Source organism: Scomber scombrus, chromosome 20 (assembly GCF_963691925.1).
Source record: "Scomber scombrus chromosome 20, fScoSco1.1, whole genome shotgun sequence".
Classification (NCBI taxonomy): Eukaryota; Metazoa; Chordata; class Actinopteri; order Scombriformes; family Scombridae; genus Scomber; species Scomber scombrus.
In genome coordinates, this window is record NC_084989.1 from 13,385,045 (window position 1) to 13,409,499 (window position 24,455).

The 24,455-nt window shown below is 41.0% G+C and overlaps 2 protein-coding genes across 2 annotated transcripts in view; both read right to left on the bottom strand.

The window, feature by feature from the left end:
• Window positions 1-12,321, bottom strand: part of c20h8orf34 (chromosome 20 C8orf34 homolog) — a 51,966-nt gene extending 39,645 nt beyond the window's left edge. The window contains exons 1-3 of the mRNA XM_062441525.1: window positions 12,177-12,321; window positions 1,161-1,305; window positions 805-936 (exon numbers count right to left, since the gene is read on the bottom strand). Coding sequence (XP_062297509.1) covers window positions 805-936; window positions 1,161-1,305; window positions 12,177-12,245 — 346 coding nt within the window. The 5' untranslated portion in view covers window positions 12,246-12,321. The remainder of the gene's footprint in view (window positions 1-804; window positions 937-1,160; window positions 1,306-12,176) is intronic.
• Window positions 12,322-12,767: 446 nt separating this feature from the next.
• The window catches only part of prex2 (phosphatidylinositol-3,4,5-trisphosphate-dependent Rac exchange factor 2), an 89,491-nt gene continuing 77,803 nt past the window's right edge, over window positions 12,768-24,455 (bottom strand). The window contains exons 37-41 of the mRNA XM_062441526.1: window positions 22,843-22,909; window positions 22,296-22,486; window positions 18,852-18,954; window positions 15,577-15,644; window positions 12,768-13,363 (exon numbers count right to left, since the gene is read on the bottom strand). Of these exons, the coding sequence (XP_062297510.1) occupies window positions 13,318-13,363; window positions 15,577-15,644; window positions 18,852-18,954; window positions 22,296-22,486; window positions 22,843-22,909 (475 nt within the window). The 3' untranslated portion in view covers window positions 12,768-13,317. The remainder of the gene's footprint in view (window positions 13,364-15,576; window positions 15,645-18,851; window positions 18,955-22,295; window positions 22,487-22,842; window positions 22,910-24,455) is intronic.

A 24,455-nucleotide genomic window follows, 5' to 3' on the forward strand; every position in this document is an offset into this window, starting at 1 on the left:
TGAGCTCTGCACACTGAAACACCTACAGTATGCATGCATTTTTAATGTGATTTGATATTAAATGTAGCTTTGAAGACTTCTTCCTCTGATGGGACAGCAGAAATGCTGCTAACACGCCTCACTTAAGAACACCTTGATGTGCTGAGCATCACTTTCTTCATTCTGAGATCTCCCTTCTCACTTCTTTTCATTTTACTCAATTCACACACTCATCATGCTTCGACCTCAACCTAAAATAGACTTGGTCTGGCAGTGACAGACCACAATGTTAAATTATTGAAATAGTCTTTGGCTCTGCGACTATCTGCTGCTCCCAATTTGACCTAGCCTCATTGTCTCAAGTGTTATCATTCACTCTAACATCTTAGATGTGGTAATGTATTACAGAACTTTTAAATAATTTTTGAATAATCTTCTCATCTGCATTAATGCAAGAACTTTGTGAACAATTCATCTTCTGAATGTGCGGCCTTGCAGCAGCAGCACAGCAAGTGTATAAAAAGTGGCGCTTTCTAATGAACTCATCTGCAGGGCTCTGGAAAGCTGAAAGGAGGACGCTGGACTATACACTGTGACTAACTTTAATTAGATATAATTATACCAAATTAAAAATGGAGATTAAACCCAATGGAGCGTGTAATTGGGATACAAGCGATACAACAGGTATCAAAATTGTGCAGCTTGAAATTCTGAAGTTGATTGAGTCTGTATGTGTGTGCCTCAACATGATCACAAAATAATTCAGGAGCCCTAAACTTTGCTGAGATGTGCCGATTCTGCCAAAGGCTCAAAACTGAAACTCACAGGATTTGGAGTCTGGCGATGGTGGAGAGATGCTCGAAACAGCCAGGTCGCTTTTGGATTTCTTCGGTTTCTTTGGATGAATTTGCCATGGCTTCTCATAGTTGCTGGCCTCCCTTCGAGTGTTTTTGCTTTCTGTTAGGAGAGAAAGTCACGATTCCTGTACAGAATTCCATAATATGCAATTTCTATAGGGTAAAAATGCAGGGCAAGTTTACTCTTGAGGATCTATTGCCTCTGTCGCAGGTTTAGACTGATGGCTGTCTTTCAACCTATTTTTTTCCTCATAAGCAATAAGACATATGCCTATTTTAAATTATTTACATTATGTATGTGTGCTTGCATGTGTGTGCACCAACCTGGGGAGCTTTGCGCCCACAGAGCTGCCGAGCCTGAGAGAGCTCTGTGCAGTTTGCCAGGGCTGTCTTGCTTGGTCTGCAGGTGATCAATGAGAAAAGGGATTGGATGGTCTGGAGTCTCAGTTATCAATTTGGTCATCAACTCCTACAGGAGCAGAGTAAAGCAGAGAGCTGTTAGATGAAAGTGGCACTACGAAAAGGACTGGAAGAGTAGGGCCTGTGGAGTTTTAATAAAAAATGAAAAGTCAAGGAAAACAAGACAACAGAAACTCGCCAAAGATGGAAGCTGTGCCCCACTTCCCCAGTAAGCAAGAAACATGTCAACAAGCTTCATTAAAGTTAAATGAGTTTAGTCTGACATCATGTAAGACACATAAATATACAAGTCAAAAACACTGTAGCTGCCACTGAAGTAAAAATATGTTCCATACCCTGATGTTTAAAAAAAAAAAAAAACTGTTTACAAGACAAAACACTGCATGTGAAACCACCCATTATTTCATTACCAAATAAAGATTTTGATCATCAAAATGGGTTGACATTAATATTATGACAATCTGGTTAATAACGTACAGTAATGAAGGAGACAGGGTGTGCATGGGGAATGTGAAAGGTTAAGAGAAAACATTTATTGATGAGACACTAAAGGACAGAGAGGTTTTGGAAATGTTCAGACAGACTAACAAATGGGACTGATGAGGGAAAAGCAGCTAAAAAGACAAAAAGTATGGCAGAAGGAAGGAAATAGGGAGAGCACACAGGGAGTCGCTGTAACAGGTGCTGAGGGTAGAGGCCACAACTTGCTCTGCATGCTAATTTAAAATCTGTCAAATGCAGGATGGGAATTCAGCATCAAATGCGCTAATCACGTCATAGCTAATAATGCTCTATATCTGCTATGCTAACCCAGAGACTTATAATACATACAAATGCAATGTGAAAGTAAGGAAACTAAAAACTACTTTTGGCAACTATAATAGTTTTCAAACTAAACTTATTACAGCTGTAGGGAATAACTGTCCTTCTGAATCTGATGTATAAAGAGAAATGTGCATATGCCTGGTTATTCTGTGTTGTGCATGAGCGTGCGTGTGCATGTGCGTGTGTATGTGCGTGTGTGTGTGTGTGTGTGTGTGTGTGTGTGTGTGTGTGTGTGTGTGTGTGTGTGTGTGTGTGTGTGTGTGTGTGTGTGTGTGTCTGCATGGTGTGGTCTGAGAATGAACTCTGTTTGACCAGTTTGAGCCAGTCAGAACAGCTCAGGCTCACTTCAGGACGACCACTGCAGAGAGATTCAGCCAAAGCAAAGAAAATTGACTGCATTGAATTGGCAGTAATGTATGGATAAAATGTGTGTGTGTGTGTGTGTGTGTGCGTGTGTGTGTGAGTGTGCATACTAGGTTTTTGTGTGACCGGCACATACAGTACATAAGCGTCTTTGCAGCAAAACAAAATAATGTAGCCCCATGCACATTGGCGGCTTCTGTGTGTTTGCCTTTGTGGACATGCTCATGTATATTGCATGTGTGTGTATGTGTGTTTCAGGTTTTGGGGAGGGCTATAGGGAGGCAGCTTGTGTGTGTATTATATCTGGCTAGCCTTGCTCTGCTGTGTGTGCTTGGAAAGCTAATCAAGTAATTGGTCGGAGGGACATTCCTGCTCGGCCTCGGTGTCTACAGCAGCTCTGGCAGCAAACAGTAGGTGAATGAACAAACAAGGAGAGTGCTAAAATGTTAAAAAAAATGCTGTTATTTCTCTATTATTATTTTTTTATATTAAGACATATGAGAAAATTCTGTGAAATAATACAGGGAGCACTGCAAGTTTAGTAAAGTATCACTCCTCACAACTGCAATCGGTTTCTGTGGCCTGTGTCTAAGAATTATAAACCACTAGCGATGCTAAGATGTAAAAGTTGTAATTACTGCTTAGTAGCTCCTGTGGGTAATTTAACTAACCTAACAACAGGAGGTCTATAAATGAAGGTAGTAATTTGGTAGATTATACGGGAAGTCAAACTAGCAGAACTCTGTTAAGTACCCCAGGGTTCCTAAGTCTTAATAGTTTTTGCGGGGATGGGGTAAAGGGAAAGATGTGCTGGATGTGAAGGATGTGTTTTTATGGTTTTATGGCTTTTTATGATTGTGTTTCCCAGTGGTAACCGCACACGCAGATGTGTAGAGAGAGTAACACAGGCATGAGGTGGATGCATGAAACGAACGGTGGCGAATTGCTCAAGACAGATACCATAAAAATATCCTGGCAAGTTTTAGGGAAATGGAAGCACATATGGGTACATCTGCATTCTGCCCACGTCTCAACAGTAAAACACTTGTGTGCCAGCATATATTGATTGCACGTCTTGTCGTGTTTTGCATCCAGTATGACACAAGCTGCTGAACGAGTAAACCCGTGTATTCTTGTGTCCTTCACCATCTACAATAACATCATAAAAAGATACCACCATATCTGCACGAAGGATATGCATACATTACATAGGTCATATATACAGCAGAGCGAGGTAACCATAGCCAACACTTTCACTTTCTATGGTAATGAGGTGCTTTAAATAACATGAGTCCTGTTTGATAAGGCCATGCAGTTTGACATATAATAATATTTTCTTTGACAGGAACCGTAGTAAGATGTAGACTCAAATTTGGGTCAACATTTCTACATACAAGTAGACTTTAATGCTATTTGGCTTTGAGTGACTTGCATCAGCAGAATAGTATCCCTAGCATATGTTTGTGTGTGTGCATGTGTGTGTGTGTGTGTGTCTGTGTGTGTGTGTGTGTGTGTGTGTGTGTGTGTGTGTGTGTGTGTGTGTGTGTGTGTGTGTGTGTGTGTGTGTGTGTGTGTGTGTGTGTGTGTGTGTGTGAGAGAGAGATAAGGAGGGCAGGAGTTTCAGCCTCTGCATCAGTGCACTAAAAGCAGGCCAACAGGTGGCGTTTGCAACAGAGAATGGCAGTCCATATCTGTGCAGATCTGTTGCTGGATGAGATATCTCTGTGCTCAGGAAGTTTCGGCTTGGTGGGCAGTAATTGACAAACTGTCAGCCAGCCAAGAGACACCTGTGTCCTTGGAAGGTCTCAAGGACTCCCTAGAGTCTTAAACAAACTCCCCAAATTAAAAGTGGAAAGGGGGATGAAAAAGACAAAAGGGGGAGAAGAGGGCAAACAAGGGAAGTTCTAAAGGTAGATTGAAGGACAGAGAGAGAAATCCACAGAGAATGGAAATGATAGAAAGGAAGAGAACACTAACAAAGCGGTGAATAAAGATAAATCCTGAGATCAATCTCTGGTCACAGAAAGCACCCGCCCTGCGCCCTGCTCAAGTATCCTTAGAAGTACTTCAAGGGATGCTTCTCTATCCCTGAACCTACACCTACCTGTCTGAGAAGACATTTCTCTTGTGGGAACTAACGGAGGTATCACATGGAAAAGGGAATAAGTGTAGCTAAAAAAAGGTGAATTTAAAAACACAGGTACTGAATTGATGCCGCCACGTAACCTCTGTGATTTAGGCGACTTTGACTAAGCTTTGCTCATTTCTTTCTTGTCAAACTGCTAGCTGAATTTCCACCTGAGCTGTTACAGACTCCTGGTGGACAGTTTGAGCTATGGGTGTCTGGATGTGAGGAGACACACAGAGCCACCGGCACACAACACTTACTCTACACGAGCCGACTCTCTGTGATGTCTGCATTCCTAGAGGCCAGTGTATCCATTCGTATATCAACGGAGACGAGGCCAGGGGAGATATACTTTATAGTTTCTGTTTGTGCAGAGCAGAGAATAGGTAAGGAATACTGAAGAAATGTCCACACAAAAAATGTTTTCTTGTAACCTGCAGCGTACTCTGAACTTAAAACAATCCACCTAGAAACTCTAAAGCTGTGCCTCTGATCAGCTATAAAACATATATTCTTTTCATGACTTGTCCTTGTATTAAAAAAAAGAAAGAAATGCAGCAACAGCTCTTCCAGGACTGCCAAGAGGGCTCTCTTTCCCTGTCGCCTGTACTAGAGGCCACCAGCTGCCATTGATTTACCTGCTGCTTATCAAAGCAATATGGGAATGCAAAGTCATATCACAGGTTTTTTAAGGTGAAGTCTGTGTGTCCGTCCAATGTGCTTGATATAAAGGAGAAGGTCATTATTGGAACAAAGAGAACAATTTGGAGACAATTTAGGTGAAGGTGAGTAGAGAAGGAGAGAGAGAGAGAGATACGCCACTGGAAGAGATCCAGACCTTGAATAAGCAGGCAGACAAGAGCAGAAGAGATCGTGCGGAAGAGAAGACCGTGGGAGAGGCAATGTCACCTGACCAGGCTGGCACTACTAGATGATACTCATCAGAGGACGAGCTTTTATCTGCCCCCGCACGAGAAATAGATGCTCTCAATCTCACTGAATCCTGCAGTATAACGTGAAGATAATTTTCTGTTCTTGTTGTTCTGCTGGCATTTTAAGTTACGAGTATGAGAATACTGACTCCACCAGTCAGAAACTGATTTGTGAATCACTCACTTGGTTTAAAGAAAATGAATAAAATCGCAATTTGAATGCTCAGCCAATTATTTATTAGCAAAGATGCCATTCTAGTTTCTAAAGCAAGAGAATTTCCACATTTATTTCTTTATTCTATTCTATTTTATATTCTTTCTGTACATCTGTATATCTTTCTGGTAAAGCATGTAAGTTGAAGTTTTTGGGCTCTGGGAAAGGGGATTTCTTTTTCGTTGTTGTGCTATTTTCTGGCAATGAATTGGATTAAATATGACCTTATTAAAATAATAAATATATTCTTAAGAATTAAATTATTGATTTGGCACTGCAATATTTATAGCCCCTGAAAACTTTTAAAAAAATCTTGAGCATTTCACCTTCAGTATACTATACCTGCAACTAATCACTCAGTTGTTAAAGTTTAGAATATCATTGAAAGTTCATCTTCTTTGTCTTCTTATGGTTTGATCACATTTGATTGACAACATAAAAAGGTAACTACCCCACACCTCTCATCAGATTTATGATTTGATCCTGATTGATGCAGAGGGGTATGTGACATCAGAGCCTTGTCCACTTCAAAATAGGGAGAGGAGCACAGAGACAAATATAAATACATAAATCTCTAATGTGAAATAACTAAAAATGAGTCTAACTTGAACATTGCAGGACCCTTTCACTCATAGTAAGAAGCTGATTGAAATGTTTCAGGGCCTTTATAACTGGGGCTATAAAGCACACCCCCTACCTGAACCCCTAATATGCATACATACAGTATATACACATGGACATAATCCCTCTTTGCTTAGTCACCAGCTGAACAAATACAGTGCAACTGCCAAGCTTCGGTGTATCAGATGATCAGTTCTTCCACACCCCCAGCACAACTATCAATTACATACAGCAGTCAGCCATCAGGATCCTCAGGCTATAACCGGACCTGATAACTTCATTAGCATGCGCATCAGCCTCTGTCCTCTCTGTCTTTCTCTTTCTGTTTCCCTTACTCCACACAAATACATACACACACTTCTTGGCCCCACCTTACGCTGCACACTCTAAATGTTCCTCATAGTCCAATATGAGGAACATTTAGAGTGTGCATAGTCATCTTCTCACTGCCTGATCCTCCAGATATCCTTTGTTTTCCCTCGTTGCCCCTTCCAGTGCTCCCCCAGGACTAACCTGGGCTTAAGTTGTGTGTTCAGCTGTCTGTCTTGTAGTGATTACTCTAACCGTACCGGCTGGAGAGCCTTAGTAACCCATGGCTCACTAAATGTTTTCCATAACAACAAAAAGTGGTATCTACAAACCAGAACAGTATATTTGAGTTGATTAAGACCGTGGCTGTGTTTCCTCCAGCACAATAAACAAGATTTTCTTCCTTCAACCCCCTGAGACAGCAAAACTGAAACGCCTCATTTCAATATTCACACAGAGTCACGATAAACAGCCACGGGAATCTGCAAATCATTTTACTCTAATTGATTGTATTGACTTCTAGCATGCCTTCAATGTTATTTTAATATGAATGTAAAATTAAAATTAAAGTGAGCATCTCTGTGTTCAAATGAAAATATTTGCTATGATAACACACTCACATACAACCAGGACAGAAACGCTGAAGAAAAATCATATTTTTGCTCACCGGACAAACTCTGGATAGTTCATGTCACTGCTGTAAGGTAATAAGCCTGCCCTTATCATAGACTGAGCTCTATAGTATAATAAGAGGACCTCACCTCTCACACTGAACTCATACAGTAACAGTATCGTAATGATCACTTTTTATGCTGTAATAACTGACCTCATTTTGCAAAGATTTTGCTTTGAACAGTAGAGTGGGGAAGAATAATAAACATAAATGAAATAACAAAGCAACCCACAACTAAGGTAATATTACCGGTTATTATTACCCAGAGTGGAGGAGGCATGCCAATGACTAACGAAGCCTGTCAGAGAGAAATGTTTCCAGATGTGTGTTATAGATGTAATTAGACGTCTGATGGATACTTCAAGATGTATATTTGAACCTCTCTACTTGTGCTTAATTGTCTGTATGTGTTTCAGTGAATGTGTCTCAAAGGTTAAGAATAACAAATATTTCAAAGCTAGACTTTTCTTATTTATGACACATTCCATTCAATTTCTTCAGTTTCTGTGTGACGCTACATGAATTATCATGAATGTAGGTCAGCAGCAGAAAAAATTGGTTCATACAGAAAGGCTTATGTTCAATCACTATGGCAAATCAAATGTGAAATGTGAATTACATGAGAAATCACTGCAATTTCCCCCAAAACGTCCATCACATTACATGAATATAGAAAGACAGTGCATAATGCAACTACAGTGAGTGAAAACAGGCCAAACCTAGTCACACCAAGTGCAATAAATTACCTCTTAAGAGGTAGTGGATCAATAGGTTAGGCAGTGACTATGTGTCTGTGTCCAAGTCTAACTGGTTGACCTCTTTACAGGATTGCAGGGCTGACCACCGAGACCCTGAACACAGCAGATTAGAGAACCTATACAGCTGAGTGGGCTGGAGTGGACCTTTTCCATGTGGGTGGATATACAATTCCCCAAAGTAATCTATAGGGCGACTCAAAGGCATTTAACTTTACTAAGTAGAACCATCAATACTAGAGACAGTGCAGCTTACTTATTTAAACTGACATACCTCATGGTATTGTCTGATGTTGAATGCCGGTGTTATTTTTCTCTTTCTCAACTTAAAATCTGAAATTCTCACAATGCAACACTAATTGTGATCATTCTTCTATTTGAAATGAATCATGAGCATGTCACTTAACTATAAAAAGTGAAATAGTATGTCTTACATTCACATTAACACATAAAAATTGGTAAAAGAGAGGAAGAAGAAAGATGTATTAAGTGTGCAACTGTGCCCAAGGAACTGTATTTCTTGTGGACTTGATCCATTTAATTTGGTAAGTTTAAGAATCCCAAACCCATCCAGCACTGTAAATAAAAGTGGTTCAGTGGTTCATTAAAATCAGCAGGTGATTATTACAACTCCTGAACTGAGATTTAGTTAATGACCTGCTGAATATTCAAGTTATTAAAGTCGCTAAATAAAAATCCAGACTTCATTATGAACACCATTTCTTCCATTGAACAATTTTACAATTCAAAGTTCGACTGTAACATCAATTCAATCCAGTGACAATTCTTGCTCCGAGCTACACTTACTTGATCCATAAGTCTGTTGCTCTAATAGAACAACTCTATTGCCTGAGATATGACTTGACAGATCATAGCAGGGAGTAACATGAGAGGGAGTTTTACTGTCTGCTGATAATAGCAAAGAATGATAGATTTTTATCGACATGTCAGGAGCCTGAAGATGGATGCAGATCCTCCTTGATAAAGCAGAGATGAAACAAGTCTTCAGATTATTTTATGCAACTGAGGCTATCCAAATGGCTCATAAAGGAGACTGTTATCCTTTGTGCATGTTGCAGTAAGTAACACACATCATGCAGAATACAGTAAAACAGGATCTTCAAGATGTAGCTTTTAACTAAAGCCATAACTATATGTAATATGAGTAGTTGACACTGCACTGAAAATGTTAAGTGATTAAAAAAGACTCCGTGTTTAAAAAGAATATTCATTTACCAAAATGTGCTAGTGGCTGGCATTAATCTGGAGTGCAATTACTTCATTTATTATAAAAGGCTGCTTCACATTTTGGAAAATATTCTGTCGTTGTTGACTCAGCTTGCTATCTCTGCAAAGCCACCATTTCATTAGCGAGTGAAAAAAAAATCAATTCTCAGGCAAATCATAAGCAGTGTCTCATCAGAGTGAGTAAATGAACCCCCACTCGCCTTCGCTGTTACACATACGGTTTGATACTGCAGCTGTGTTTGTTGGGAATGAGGTAGAACAAGTGATGGGACTTTGCAGATGAGTGCTAGGGAGAAATGGAGGAGGAAAAAAAAGGAGTTTGGGGTGAAGAAAGTGATTTGATGGAAATAGTGTTTACACAACATGAAGAAATGTAGCAAACCTCGGATGTTAATTAGGTGAAGATTGGAGATGACTCATAACTTAATATACTATATTACATACTTTGACATAACATATACACATAAATGCTCCACAACATATATATTGAATTCAGGCAGTTATTGGTCTTGGTACTCACATGGAAACCTGATCAGTGGGAGTCAATCCATTTATTCTTTTTGTGGCTATTATGTCATTTACTGTAAAAGCTCTCTATGTGGTTTTACTGTAATAGATGTAGTGCAATTACCATTACTCCCTAACTTTTGGAATTATTGGTTTTGGTTGAGTTTTCCTCTGTAATCACTTACTGGTTGTCAGATATTGGCAATCTGAGTTACAAGTCTGGTCAAACATACAGCCCAAAATCACAAATTTACCTCAAAGGGTTTGATGAGATGTACATTCAATAACACCATATGACCATATCACACTTATATTGTCGCCATTCTCATTTTGTGATACACTTTGCAACATGGGTAATAGAGAATTACTTTTATTTCTACACTGCACCTCTACATTTCCTTGTCATCTAACAGACATAATTAGCCTGTAACTGTTGCACTCATGTTTCAATGCCAGTCAAACTTCCCTCTTTGATTAAAGCAGCACATCAGAACAGCTGCATTATTACTTCTGCTACTCTGGTTCTCTACATCTGATCAAAAAGAGGAAAATTACAAGGAGGATCCATGCCTCTCTCTTGGATTCGTCTCATAAAAAGAATGTTATTTAGTTTTGGTTTTTTTTTTACAACTGATAGCACAAGAGTTTGATTTTCTTTGGGACGGCAATGAAATGGAAAGGTTGTTCAAGCGCAGCATCGAGGCAGAGCTACATCATTTTCTCATGAGGAGGCAGACCCAGGACAGTTAAAATATATTCTACTCTTACTATACCTCTCTCTCTCTCTCTCACTGCCTTTAAAAACTGTTTCCCATGAAAATCTACACTGTACGAGGCACACGATGTACAATTCTGTCTAAATGCTGTGAACGACTCAGCAATAATCCACATCCTTGTTGGTCAGAATAAAAAGTCTTGCTCTTAAGGACACACCTCAGGTTGCAAGCTTTACTAGATAAACTCATTGATCTTTGGAGCAAAGGGGTGTTTGATCAGCATCAAAAGCATCACTGGCTTTAATCGTCTTCAATAGTCACATAACAGCTGATGCAATTTAATCGTGCACAGAGCCACAAATAAAGAGAAAACACGAACAGAAGAACTGAGGCAGAAAACAGAGGGAGCAAGTGGAAGGGCTGGGGGGAGACAGGTGGAAAAGGAAGATGGAGGGAGGAAAAACAAACATTGGGAGCACACAGGGGACTATCATTGTGCAGTTGAGCCTCACTGACTGCTGTGGCCTCACAATAAGATTTCCTGTCCTCTTCATTGCTTTAATGCGTGCGGGGCATGAGTCTCTGTCCACGGTGCTGAAACCATCCTCACTACAGCTCCCACATCTGTTTAACATGCAGCCCATGTGTGTGTGTGTGTGCTGCTACACATCTAAGCACTGAAGCACAGAACTGAAGCGTCAGCACTTTGTGAATACGCATCATGATCATGTGAATATGGCTCTGCTTTAAAACACACACATACACACACACACACACACACTGTGTATATCATGCTGCTGTTTCCCCACTGAGCTTCTCATAATACAGATGTCATATCAGTTGTGTCTTGTTTAACTCATAATGACATATTCATAGATCTGCTGCATCTCAGCTTCAGCTGGGTGTTCTGTGTGTCTTTGCTCTGATTTTGCCTCACACCTGTGCTTTCTGCAAGAAATCCAATAGCAAACAAAGGATGAAGTCATGCTCTCCTTTGGGACGCAGAGATGCCACACTGAGATTACACCGGGATGAACACATAGATCCCCTGACTGACATACAGACAGAGAGGCAGGTAGTTAGTTAGGCTGTGTCCTCTGTAGCAGAACGCACAGTAAAACCAGCCCAGCTGTACAACATGAATTACAACTGGCTTCCCTGAGTGGCCTCAACTTCAACAAACTGTAACAGTGTTGAGTCAGGCAGCGACAGGGTACCACATCTTTTGAAATGCAAATCATTGACGGAGAGGCTAAGCCTGAATATTGTAATATATTGGCAAAAACATCTGCCAATATTCCTTCGTGTGTTTCGGTTTAAACGGAGCGCAGTGGGACGTTTAAGGAAGGCATCCCGATCAGACAGAAGTGCATAAAAATCAATGGTTGGGTTTTTTATCTAAAAAAAAATTAACAGCCGATTGCTTTAACATCTATGAGGTGTCTGTGTGTAATAATACAGATCAATATGCTCATTTACAACAGAGTGAGTGCTCGCACTGCAGATGTGCGCTTACCATTCAGCACAAACTATAAATAAAAGCGGATTCATGCAGTCTGACTCAAAGCAATGATCCTTTAAATTGGCAGCCAAGAACTTCAGACTTCTTTGGTGCATTTGTGCACTCACCTCAAACAAGGGTCCGATTTTATTCTTCTCAAGATACGACTGGATTCTTGACTGTTGTGGAGACGCCATGAAGAAACTGTAGTGTCTCGCAAGAGCTTTTAGCAGGATGAAATCATGAGGTGAACCGGTGTCATTCGTCCTTCTGGCGGCGTCTCGCAGACAAAAATGTCACTGTCGGTTAAGCCACGTTAAGTTTTAGATGGGTTGCGTCAAGTGCGGAGCAGGCGGCTCGGAGTCCGGCTCATTGTGGAGACTCAGCCCGGGACCATCCCCAGCTTGTCGCCTCACTGTCTCTGTGGCAGCAGCTTCCCTGTTGAAGCCAATGGCACAGCAGCTCTATGACAGAGATTACAAATCTTCCGCTCACTGCCTCCTGTGTTAACGGTGCCACCGCCACTCCCATTTATCCACTGCTCCCAGCCTTGCCCACTGTGTTCAACGCGGTTATGTGCCTTGTAACGCATCCATCTGACCATGCAGAAAAAAAAAAACAATTCCACGCTAATAAATGGCGCAACACCACACGCACGCATAATCATGGTCATTTTAACGAGCAAAAAACTACACAAAAACTACATCACTATTATCAGTTTTAATATATATTTTACATACTGTATACATGACAGCATTTTAGTGTTTTGAAATACATCTGCAGCAAAAATCCACCTTCATTTTTACATTGAAATGCAGGCACACAGTACAGTATATAGGAAACACAACTTGAGCTTATTGATGCAGTTTATTACCACTTGTTTGTTTGCATAGTAGTGAGCTAGACATCCACTTTACAACATAACATCCAATAATGAGGGTTAGACAGTAAACTGATGGGATTCATTCATTTCATTGAGCTGTTTTATCTGCATTCTGTCATTATTCATATTGTTTCTTCACACTGAAATATCTTCTAAGATGCATTATAGGATAAAAAAAAATGGAAAATATATATGTATAAAGTACAACAGTGAAAAATGTAAAGTATTAAAAATACTATTTACGGTTTTAAAATTCTATTTACACTTAAGGCAGCTACTATGGACCCAATAACTGTCTTTAATTAGGTTTCTCCTTCATGGATGGAGGGAAGACTTCAGAAAGGAGACCCAAAGGATGTCTTCAGCATACTGTTGGATGCAATGCATTATGGGTCACCATCTGGGGGAGGAGGCTGGCACAGCTTGTACAACCTGATCAGAGAAGAACACAGGCAAGATGGCATTAAAATTACAGTATAACATGTTCTCCTGTAATCACTGAGAAACATGCAGACACTCGAAGCAATGATTTGCAGAGGATGTGTCGAGACATTTCACTTCAAGGCTACAAGTCTTTCCTCTCTCTCTTTGCAGCTCTCTTTCTCTCTCTCTCTTTCAACCAAATCAGTCGAGGCAGATGGCCGCCCACCTAGAGCCCGGTTCTACTCAAGGTTTCTTCCCGTTTGAAAGGGAGTTTTTCCTTGCCACTGTCACCAAGTGCTTGCTCGTGAGGGAATGTTGTGTGTCTGTAAAGAATATTGTAAAGAGTACTGTCTAGACCTGCTCTATATGAAAAGTGCCCCGAGCTAACCTCTGTTATGATTTGGCACTATATAAATCAAATTGACTAGGTTTGACTTTGCTTGGTGCAAAAGGAGGTTTAGTCAGGAATTCAGCTGTCAGCACTGAAAAAAAAGAATTATCCTCAGCAGCATACAAGCAGTTCTGTGCCTCAAAGTCCAACAGCACTGACTATGTTCAAAGTGTGAAAAATGACTTTGCATTTTCTAGCTTTTTCAGTGTTGTTGGTACAAAGTTAACTGTATATATGGCAGCTTGGTTAGGACAGTTTTTATAAGTATGAAAGCTAAAATGTATAGTAGCCATAAATTAAGGTTTAAAAAAAAAAAAAGCCAGATTAATTATACAATAGTTGCAGCTGTTTGCACATTTGATGAGAATAAGAATGCATAATGTCCAGTTTATTTTTTAATTTTACAATCAATTATTGAATGGTCTGCTCTTCTGGTTTAATAAACAGAAGCATCACTTTAATAACACATCTACCATCTTATTCATATCCAATATAAGCTGCATTTCTTGCATTGTATTACAGCACCACCTTCTTCTGTTGTATTACTCTTTTGGTCTTAAGGACACTGACTTCATATTTCATGCATGTTAAATTGCCATATCTGTGGGTCTGTCCATCGACAGATCAGGAGGGCTGAGAAGTAACCATGGTTCACAATCATATGTAAGAAAGCACACTTACACATTCTGGAGCACTCACTCACACTGCAACAATTATGACATAAAACCTACTGAGAGTGCAGCAATTTTGTCCCACAACCACAATTTCTCAACACTAATCATCCCGCTACTTAATTGTGTTTGTCAATTTCACTAAAAGGTTCAAAAGGGCTGCCTGTCGCACAAAAGCCTATATGTCACAGCCAAATGGCTACAGCGATCCTCGTCTTCATCTAGAGCTACAGTACAGAATGCAGGGAACTCCCCTCTAATGGATCCATTTGGCCCCAGTCCTACACAAAAAAGCACATATACATATACCTACTGTACAAATATATGCACTTTTGAAAAAGGTGACTTAGATTAGCTTCACAGAAAATTGCATTATGGGAGCCTGTATTCATACTGCACTAAAAAGGCCATATTGGTGGCTTTTCATGTTTTATCCTATTAACTAAAATGTGTACCAACACTTGCAAAAGTGCACCAAAACATTGGAGACTGATTTCATACCCTTTAGCGACTACTTAGACCACTTATTTATTCATTTAGGTCAAATTTCTGTTATTGTTACATAGCAGAGAGCAGATTTGTTTTCAAGGTCCTTTGATGGTGCGTTTAGGTAAGCTCTGACATCCAAGATTCCATACAAGTTACAGTATATACACACATGTAATATGGATTTCCAACCTCTTCAAAGATACACAAAAAGCCACAGTAGTGGGTGTGTTAACATGCATCATTCCTACTGTGACAATTGTTTTCTTAATTTGTCATTAAGACCATTATAGCTCGATCTCGAGGTGCATTAACAAAAATAGAGTGAATACTGTACTGTATGTGCATAAGTTTGGGCTTTTAAAAAAAATGCTGCAATTTGAAAGCGGACTCTCAAACTTTCAAGTCAGATAATCCTTGAAAGTAACAACAAGGGAGAACAGTCCCTGTTTGCAGCAACAATAAACAATAACATAGTTCTAAAAAAACATGTTTTAAACTCTGCAAGTGGATAAAAAAATTAAATAAATGGAAACCAATGGCTGCAAGGAGCAAAGCAAATCAATATAAAAATATGCATGGTTCGTCACTAATGACCAACACTGCATGGTCCCTTAATTCGATATGCTGATATTCCCCCACATTGGCAAGAGCTGAGTGCAGTTTAGAAGTACCTGGGGACTGATGACGGTGTACGATCCCTCACTCCCAGATTCTTGGCAGAATTCTGAACTCTGGCCCCCTAAAAGACAAACATGCATCAACAATGAATGACATCATGAATCAGGTTGAAACACAACAGACACAAACAGGAGCTAAGAATAACACCATAGAGAGAAGAGCTTAAACAAAGCTTAGACAGTAAGCCAAAGAACATTTTTGCCCTCTGAGTATTGATGTAAAAAAGATGACGCTGAAGAGTCTGGTGATTCAGCTTTTGCTTGGAAATAATACAAATATAATGCTGAGTAATATTATTGAAAATTTCAACTATCTGGAGTTATACATGGTGCATTGCCAACATTAGTTTATTGAACTTTTTTTTGTCTATCAGTAAGCTTCGGCAACTTTTGAGACCTTGCTGATTGTAGTGGTGTAACTCTTTGTGGATCGATGGCGCGCCCACAGCCTTGCTTGTTGAGCAGATTTGTTTACAGTCATAAATTCAGAAACACAAGATCCACGTTTTTTAAAAGTCCGCGGGGCCCTCAAATGAGCTACGATCGGACACCATCTTGGCAGGACTAGATCTCTGGTGATGTTTTTGTTTGATGACACAAGTTTCCTCCATGTGAGATTGCTTCCTGTCAGGCCATGAATGACTGGCAGTCACCTGTGAGGAAAACAATATAAATTCTAGCCTAAAGAGCTCCTATAAATATGGGAGGTCATAAAGCAGAAGTCATGTGATGCATGTTGAGACTTTAACATTTAAACCATAGCTGCTGAGTGCTGTTTATCTTTAGCACCTGTCTTCTTTCCAGCTATGCATGCAAAAGAGTAAATGTAGAATAGTCTTCGTCAGGGAATAAAAGTAAGTAGTAAGGAATCTGGAAGACGAATGGTGTGTGTGTGTATGTGTGTGTTATAGAGTTTGGTTATGCCCAGTCAGGAGTATGTTTACTCTTTGCTAATGTTTCTGTAATCTGCTGGCTGTGCGCAGAGTCGGCAGATATGCGACTGTAGGGGGCAGGAAGCAACAAGACACACTAGCACCTGCACTAGCGACCGCATGCAAGCAAAAATACACAATCAAATTATTATCCTGAGAGGTCACGAGCGTCTCCTCTTTGAGCAGAGAGGGAGCGACAGCCCAAAAGTGCATTAGCTGACCTCCCGGTTACAACTCTGCAGTCTGCCATCTTACGGTCTGCCCCGAGTTAGGTCCTGATAGCAGGATAGCATCAGCAATTATTCGATGCCTATCACAGCCATCCATTCTGATGCTTCCAGACATAGTTGCCCCCTAATGTCCCTAAAGGACACAGCACCCAGAGAAGATCAAGTGAGCCAGAGCCAACAACAGATATTAAACACTTACAGTTTCTTCAACAAATTAAACTTGTTTACACAAAACCTTGCGAGGCTATAGAAAGGCTAGTAAGAAAGACATATTACATTTGGATAAAAGAGTAAAAATTAAGCTGTTCAAGAGGCATCAAAATGTAGGAAAGTGTGAGTATTAACATGCAGTCCTTCACTGCTTGGGCACAATGCACATCGATCAGCTCATGCATTAAAAATGCCTCATGTATTATGTACAATGGTTTTCATTTTTTCACGTTTTCTCATTTCTGCTACTTAATAGCTCAAATCTGATAGCAGATTGTTTTATAGATGATGTTGCTGCACCTAAAACTGAAACTTTAATATTCTGCCGAGGCCTCAGTGAGAAAGTGAAATAAATATTCCATTTGATCCATCTTTAGCAGCCTTACCAACTTTTTCCCTGGAAGGTCAAGTTGATATATGTTTCTTAACATTTACATTACTTATCACTTTGTCCCAGCCATCGAAGCTGAAACTGGGAGAAAGTCGACACCGAGTTATTTGCTAAACTCAGTTTACATTATTTATATATACTCTTCCTAGGCAATCCAAATATTGGCCTTTTCTAAGAAAATGTTTACAAAACAAGCTGTGATTGGACTCATTTTGCCTAAATCACTCATGTATTCTCTATCTGGATGATGTCTGGGCTTGATTGATGGGCCCTGCTGGCACCAGATGCTGAGCCAATAACCTTTTTGTGAGTCAAGTATGACTATTCAGCAAGGAAGAAGAGGCGTCATCTATACCCTGTGTTCATATTCATCAGATTCATCAGCTGATGTCAAGAGCAAGGACACACAAACACAGCAGAGCAGGCCCCCCTCTGCTCTCTATCTAGACTTAATCTCTTCTCAGTGGTGTCTAGGTCAATGATGACGCAAGGAAAAAGAAACTCAAATGTGGAAAATGACACAATATCGATTCTAACAGGAGGAAAACAAGATAAGTTTACCGCAAATTTCCCTTTGATTTAAACAAAAAAATATCTCAAACCACACCCCCCACAAGATGACTTTCTCCAGCCACATACAGTAGCACTGAAGGTCACACAATGCATAGACTTGCATCCTCCTGGCTGGCAGCCCGGTTCTCGGAGTATAGAAATTAAATGTCTTTCCTCCCGCAGGATCTCAGCCTCTCTACTAACCTCTCCTCTCACTGCAAACAGCAATATAACCACCTGCTTGCAGAACTTCTAATGAGAGTCTGAGATAGGGGCAGAAACTGGTCATGGCTGGAGCCTTTTGTGGGGTGAAAATGTGAATGCAGTGAGAGAGAAATGTCACTTCTTTCCCTCTACCCCCAAATAGACCTGCAGGCAAACAAACGAGCTCTCAACCAGTCGGCTCAGTTATTACTTTTTTTTTACCACTTCATTAGGTCAGATCCATATCTTGGTAGCAGTGAATGCATTTCTGAAAAGAATGAAATCAGATAGGGGGAGAAATAAGAGAAGAGTCAAGAGAAATTATAATGTAGACGGGAGCACACATATGCAAGAAGTTAATTCACCCTCCCTGCAATTATTGAATAGCGTCATACTTACTGATGGCTGCCTTTAATAATTGTATTCTTAATGAAGGAATAGAGTCTGGGAGCAATCTAAAATTGACCAAGGAAGCTAAAATGGCATAACAGCTCTTTTATTGGCACTGTTAAATCCATTGCTAATACTGTTTTGGCAGTCTAGTTTGACTCAATGAAGCGTAGAGTTTATCTAATGATTTTGGATGCAGAAATTGCGCTGTGGTTTGAAGCACACATGCACTCCCAGTGAAAAAAAAACGTTACTGTGGGGACTGTAGCAACAAAACGCTGAGGAGAGATAGACAGGATGCGTGTGCTGAAGTATACACAGTCACGTTATGTTCATTTATAAGGGGGAAAAACGACATACCTGTTTCCTCATGACATCAGTGGCCTGCATGATGCAGCGAGGGGGCAGGCCATGGTTTCGGGCCAACAGGATGGCCTGCTCCAGTGTCACACTCAGGGTGCAGCTGTTGGTCGGAGAGGAAAACATAAGGTCAAGCTCCAACATACGCTCCCAGTCTGCATATTTATCAGATTCTTGCTAGGGGGGGTGGACGATACTTAAGTGTCTTATGAGTAAACATCATGAACATGGGTAGAAATTGTAGCTATTTATCTTCTTATTTTACTGATGCTGCATTATCACAGCATGCAGTCTGTAATTGCGACAAAAAAATACTATAGAGTGGCAATAAACGCCTTATCTGACTCGACACTCAATGTTCTCAACATGTTTTCATGGCAATACAGCCGAGTTTAATTTGTGACTGAAACAAACATCAACAAAACACAAAAGCATGCCAAACTCAAACTCTGGGCTTCATCCAGATATGATGAATCTCTGGCAGGATTCAGTACAACTACATCACGTTTTGCTCTACTTGCAACCTTGTCGTTACCATCACATTCTTCCCGCTTCGCCTCCGCTCATCACCTCACTAACGAATCATCTCACTTGCCGCCGAAATGTCACTCACGGGGAGCAAACGCTCGGCCTCAGGAGAATAACAAACCCCCCCTGATCTTTGCTTTCCACCGAGCAGAAGGAGAGGATTAAACCTTGGTGTGGACTTTCTGCACTAGAGGGAGGCTTCCTGGTTTTTTCTCATCATCAGGATTGATACTTCTCGTTGCAGCTGAGAGAAAAGGGTCCAAGGACAAGTCAGTGTGTCTCTTGTGGCAGAGGAGATATACTCTCACCGCCATAAGAGTGTTATGTGTGTAAAATGAGTGTTGACGCCAGCCTGTGATTCGTTAGTAACAGCAAACGTTGGTCCCAGGCGCATACATAGACACACTGAGTCTGTTCTTCTCTCTCGCTTTCACACACACACAGACGGCAGCATATGGATAAATCCTTGGAGAGCCAGTGACGGGTGTCAAGGCTTCACAGTGACCTTTCTATGATAACAAGCTGTACTAGTATATCGATCCAGGGCCTTTTCACTGCAAATGTAACTGTCAAAAAGTTCCAACGCTGCCAAGCTCGGTTTCCACTGAGCAACACTGCCACGGGGCGAGCAAGAAATCTGAGCTGTTTGTTTAATATCTCCTTCTCTCATGGCAGGGATTCACGCTGACTCAGACCAAAACTTTAAAAAATAAAAATGTGCAAAGAGGGACGTGTCACTGCCAAAAGCAATTACTTCAAATCAATCAGATTTAAACAACCCCTCGAGTTCCATTCTCATAACTTTATGATAGGATGTGATAAAAGTAATGAACTCAACAATCATCTCCAGTATGTGTGAAAAATATTCCCGTAGAGATTATAAATTGCAAAAGACGTCTTTCACAGGCCACCCCGCAATATTTTCAGCACCCATTTTGAGCTTCCCACACCGATAAAGGAGGGCGGAAAAAAAGTCACCCACAGAGAATCTTTAAATATCTCTTCAGCTGGAGCAAGATGAAGGAACTGCACAAAATATGTGTGTGTGTGTGTGTGTGAGTGAGTGAGTGAGTGTGTGTGAGAGAGAGAGAGGCTGTATGGTTTCCCTTTTCATTAAGGCTGGTGAGATAGTATGAGGTGATTTATACCCATCTGTTTTATGTCGTTCCAGCCCATATCCCATTTACACTCCTCCAGAGCTGAGTCCATATTGATAAATGAGAAGAAACAAGAGAGAGAGAGAGAGAGAAGCACAAAGAAAGCCAAAGAGTGACAGAGAAGATGCAGGATTGCTGCGAGAGACGAGAAGAACTAAAGGGGGAATGGACATATACGGGCCAAACATTTATATCAGAGAAACAACCGCTTGAGCAGTCTTTGAAATTTGACTGTAATGAATGAAACCAAGGAAAAAATGTCAAGTTGTTGAGCAAGTTAGCGCGCTGGAATGTGTGTTCAGCCTTCTGCTTTGATACATTCTCCCTGCTGCGCTTACTTTTTGTTCTGCTGTCAGACAGTGAACTCTCCTTTTGCCACTATAATGGTTTTTGTGGAGGTGACGGACAAAAAAAATAAAAAATCTGGAGAGGATAGGAGCGCAGCATATTGCAAACTGCTGATGCCCCCAAAATATCACGCTTTCACTGTTATTAAACCTCATCCATCAAGCCAACTAATCCAATCAATAGTGCCTGAGAAGGCTGCCACACTGATAATGCAATTTCCACATTACTAATCTACTGGCTTGCTTTCATAGGATTTTCAATTATTCCAGATTTAGTTTGTGTGCTCACCGTTAACGCAAGTAATACAGGGATTCTTTTAAATACTTTTGAACATTTGAAATTATACAGAGAAACCACCGTAATTAGTTTATTCATCTATAATTTGTATTCTGTCAATAGCAAGGAGAGTGATAGATAAAAGCTTGACTGCCAAAGTTAATGACATTGATTTTGTGGATAATAGCATCAGGCACCAAAGCATTTCAAACTCACTTTAATGTGAGTCTAATATGCCTTTCATTCTGCAGCTGTTATAGGGTAAAATAGTGTTTAAGGAGAAAGCCAGTTCACAAATAATCCTAAATATGGCAGGCCCTGTCACCTGCTGTGTCACAGTACACTTAGCCTGCCTGTGTGGGTGAGTTGTAGCTAGTGTGTATAATGGTGCACACAGATATACACACATAGCTTGTGGGTTAATAAAGTAGGAGCAGTCATTGCACAGACAGAAACTTTCTATTAGAGTTCAGGCAACCAGGCGGCTCCATCCGCGGCACTTTATCAAGCCATCACTCACATCCAGTGAACGCATGAGCGCGCGTGTGTGTGTGTGAGCCTGTGCATGAGACAAAACGGTATGGAAACTGTCATGGAGGTAAAAGAAAGAAGGTATCAGAGATGGGTGGGTGGGTGGAGGGAAAGAGCGGAGTAAGAGATGAAAGATGAAAGCTGGAACGAGGAATCAGCGGTGACAAACGATCAGGATATTTCTGTCCTCGTGCGTTGATGAATGGGGCCCTCAGCAGCAGGTGAATTAGGCAGCAGTAATGAGAATGGGAGTAATTGACCTGTCTCCTTCCTGTGTAAAGTGCTATGCCTACTTAAAAGTCCCTAATCTGGTCTGAGAAACAATGGGCCCTATTAACTAGAATATCCTGCTGGTAATTAATGCAGAGAAATTTGTATTTATAGAAAATCCCCACGGTAAAGAGTGCAGGTCTATGGAGACCTCATGAAATTTAGAGGTAGACAAAGAATAAACGAAGGACCCCACAATGAGGGAGAAACAGTGGCACAGGGCGAGGGTAGTGTTCATGCTAGAGAGAAAAAGCTGCTACAAGAAAGAAAATAAGAAGCAGGGATGTGCATGTTAACTGGAGGTGATTCATATAGAACCGGAAAGCACACTCACCGATGAACACCGCTGTTGCACATGACAATGTGTGTGGCTCCCAGACGCGAACAGAGCTCAGAGGCCACAGTGAGCAGCCCCACTCCTGAAGCCCCGCAGGCGGTGTACTGGCAGGCAGCAGTGCGACGACAACTGATAAAACTCTCCATCAGTCGGTAGAGCTCCTCCAGAGCATTAAGAGGACGCATCAACTGGACCGAAAAAGAGAAAGATAGGTTAGTACAGGATCCAACAATGTAAAAAAAACAATAAAAAACCCCACTGAGATAGATATGAATGCATAAGCATAAGACATTTGTGGTTGCATCTATGGGCTATGGAAACACTGATTGACCAAACAACAAATATTCACCCTAATACAGTCAATGCCCCTTTCTGAAAGTAAACAGGTATCTGCTGCAGTTAGTTTATGCTTGATCTTAGATAACATAGCCTTGTTTTACAGGCGCAAGCACTTCCAACAATGCAACAATGAGATCTAATCCCATTCTTCATTTTTTCCATGTCGTCATGAATGCGGCATGAAGCTGTGTGAGACTGCTCTTACCTTATCTATGAGGGCAGCTTTGGGTGCAGAGCTGGGTGGCATGTTGGACTGATCCAGGTAGAAAGCCCTGGGGGAGAAAAACAACAGTTTATTATATGGAGTCCAACCGGGAGTAGTGTTTCTATTAAGCAGTGAAATACTGCAGCAGATAATCATTTAACAACCATACAAGAGCTGTTTTTTATTTAATGGTTCAGTTGCTTAAAAACCACACTGACATTCTCCTCCCTGCACCATTAGGTCATCAGGAGCACTGGCTGCCTTTCTGGGAAAAGTAGGCCACCTGCTCATTATGGAGCTCAACCATCTGACTATCAATCATGAGAGTAACTTGGGCACAGCTCAGCAGAAGCACGGACTAAGCATCTCTTGTCCTGGGCATCACTCCAACTGCCATTGCCTCATTCATTCATGGAGTACAGCTGATTCTGTGCAATTTCCTGTTCCTCCACTGGAGGCAGCACTGGTTTGGTGTCCTTACGGAGACCGTGAGGATGAATGCCGCAATGAGTCCATCTGAGGTGGAGTGCTACTTATGCAAACTCAGCAGTCTGTGACTCCATCAAATCTCAGTCATCCAGCAGGGTGCTAACAAATAGGTACACTACACCACATTAAACCCCGTATAATAAAATCACATACTCCATTACTTCTTGCTGGGAGCAATACTAATCCACAACACTGTCACCCGTATAGTACACACTGCTGAAAACCACACGTACAACGCAGCTCTAAGAGATGCAGTAAGAAGAAACTTTGAGGCAGGGAGACTGTTTACAAGAAGCACAGCTCATTCATCTGCATTCAGTTTGCTAATAAGTGATTAAAATCAGGCCATGGAGGCATTCATTATGACAGTGGCTTTTCTGCTTGACATAAAATTAATGAAATTAAAAAGGTATGCTATGCAGGTTGGTGTTTGTAAACAGCATTCACAGTTGGCCCCTCCTACCCCGCTCAACCAACAAGCAAGAGAGAGAGAGAAAACAGTGATGGTTGAGCGAGCTAGAGAATGAATGAAGAAAGGTAAGGAGCTGGTGAGACCAAAGCCATGAATCAGATAAATAAAACATTTTCTGATTGTTTCACAGCAGTTAGGTTCTAAGGCACAAATAAACACACCTCTGTAATAATGTGTGGGAATATGCCGCATAGCTGGATTTTGTATGAATGCAGAGCTTGCATCTGCTCCACTGTGGCCTCTCTGCTCTGCGTTTGTGTAGCCCTCAGTCATGCAGACACACAGACCTGCAGCTCTTTATACATCTATGACACAAAGACAGATCAGAGCTGAGCAGAGGAGATAGACAAAGACAGCAATGTAACCTGGTTGCTACCTTACAAGTCCAGACCTCACACACTGAGTGCTGTAATTGGCTGGAGGGCTACATACCCACTGGGTGATGGCAAGAAGCATCCTGAACTCAGCAAAAATAAGAAAATACAGCCACAATGCAGGGTCTCTGCAGGTGAATACACCACCATGCACCTCTAGTGGGTCATTATTTTTGTAAGTTACAAAATGTGCCAGTCAAGATTTTAAACCGAGTCGAAACAAAATCATCGAGAAGAGCACATGCACCAAAGTTACACTGTAGTAAACACACTGGCAC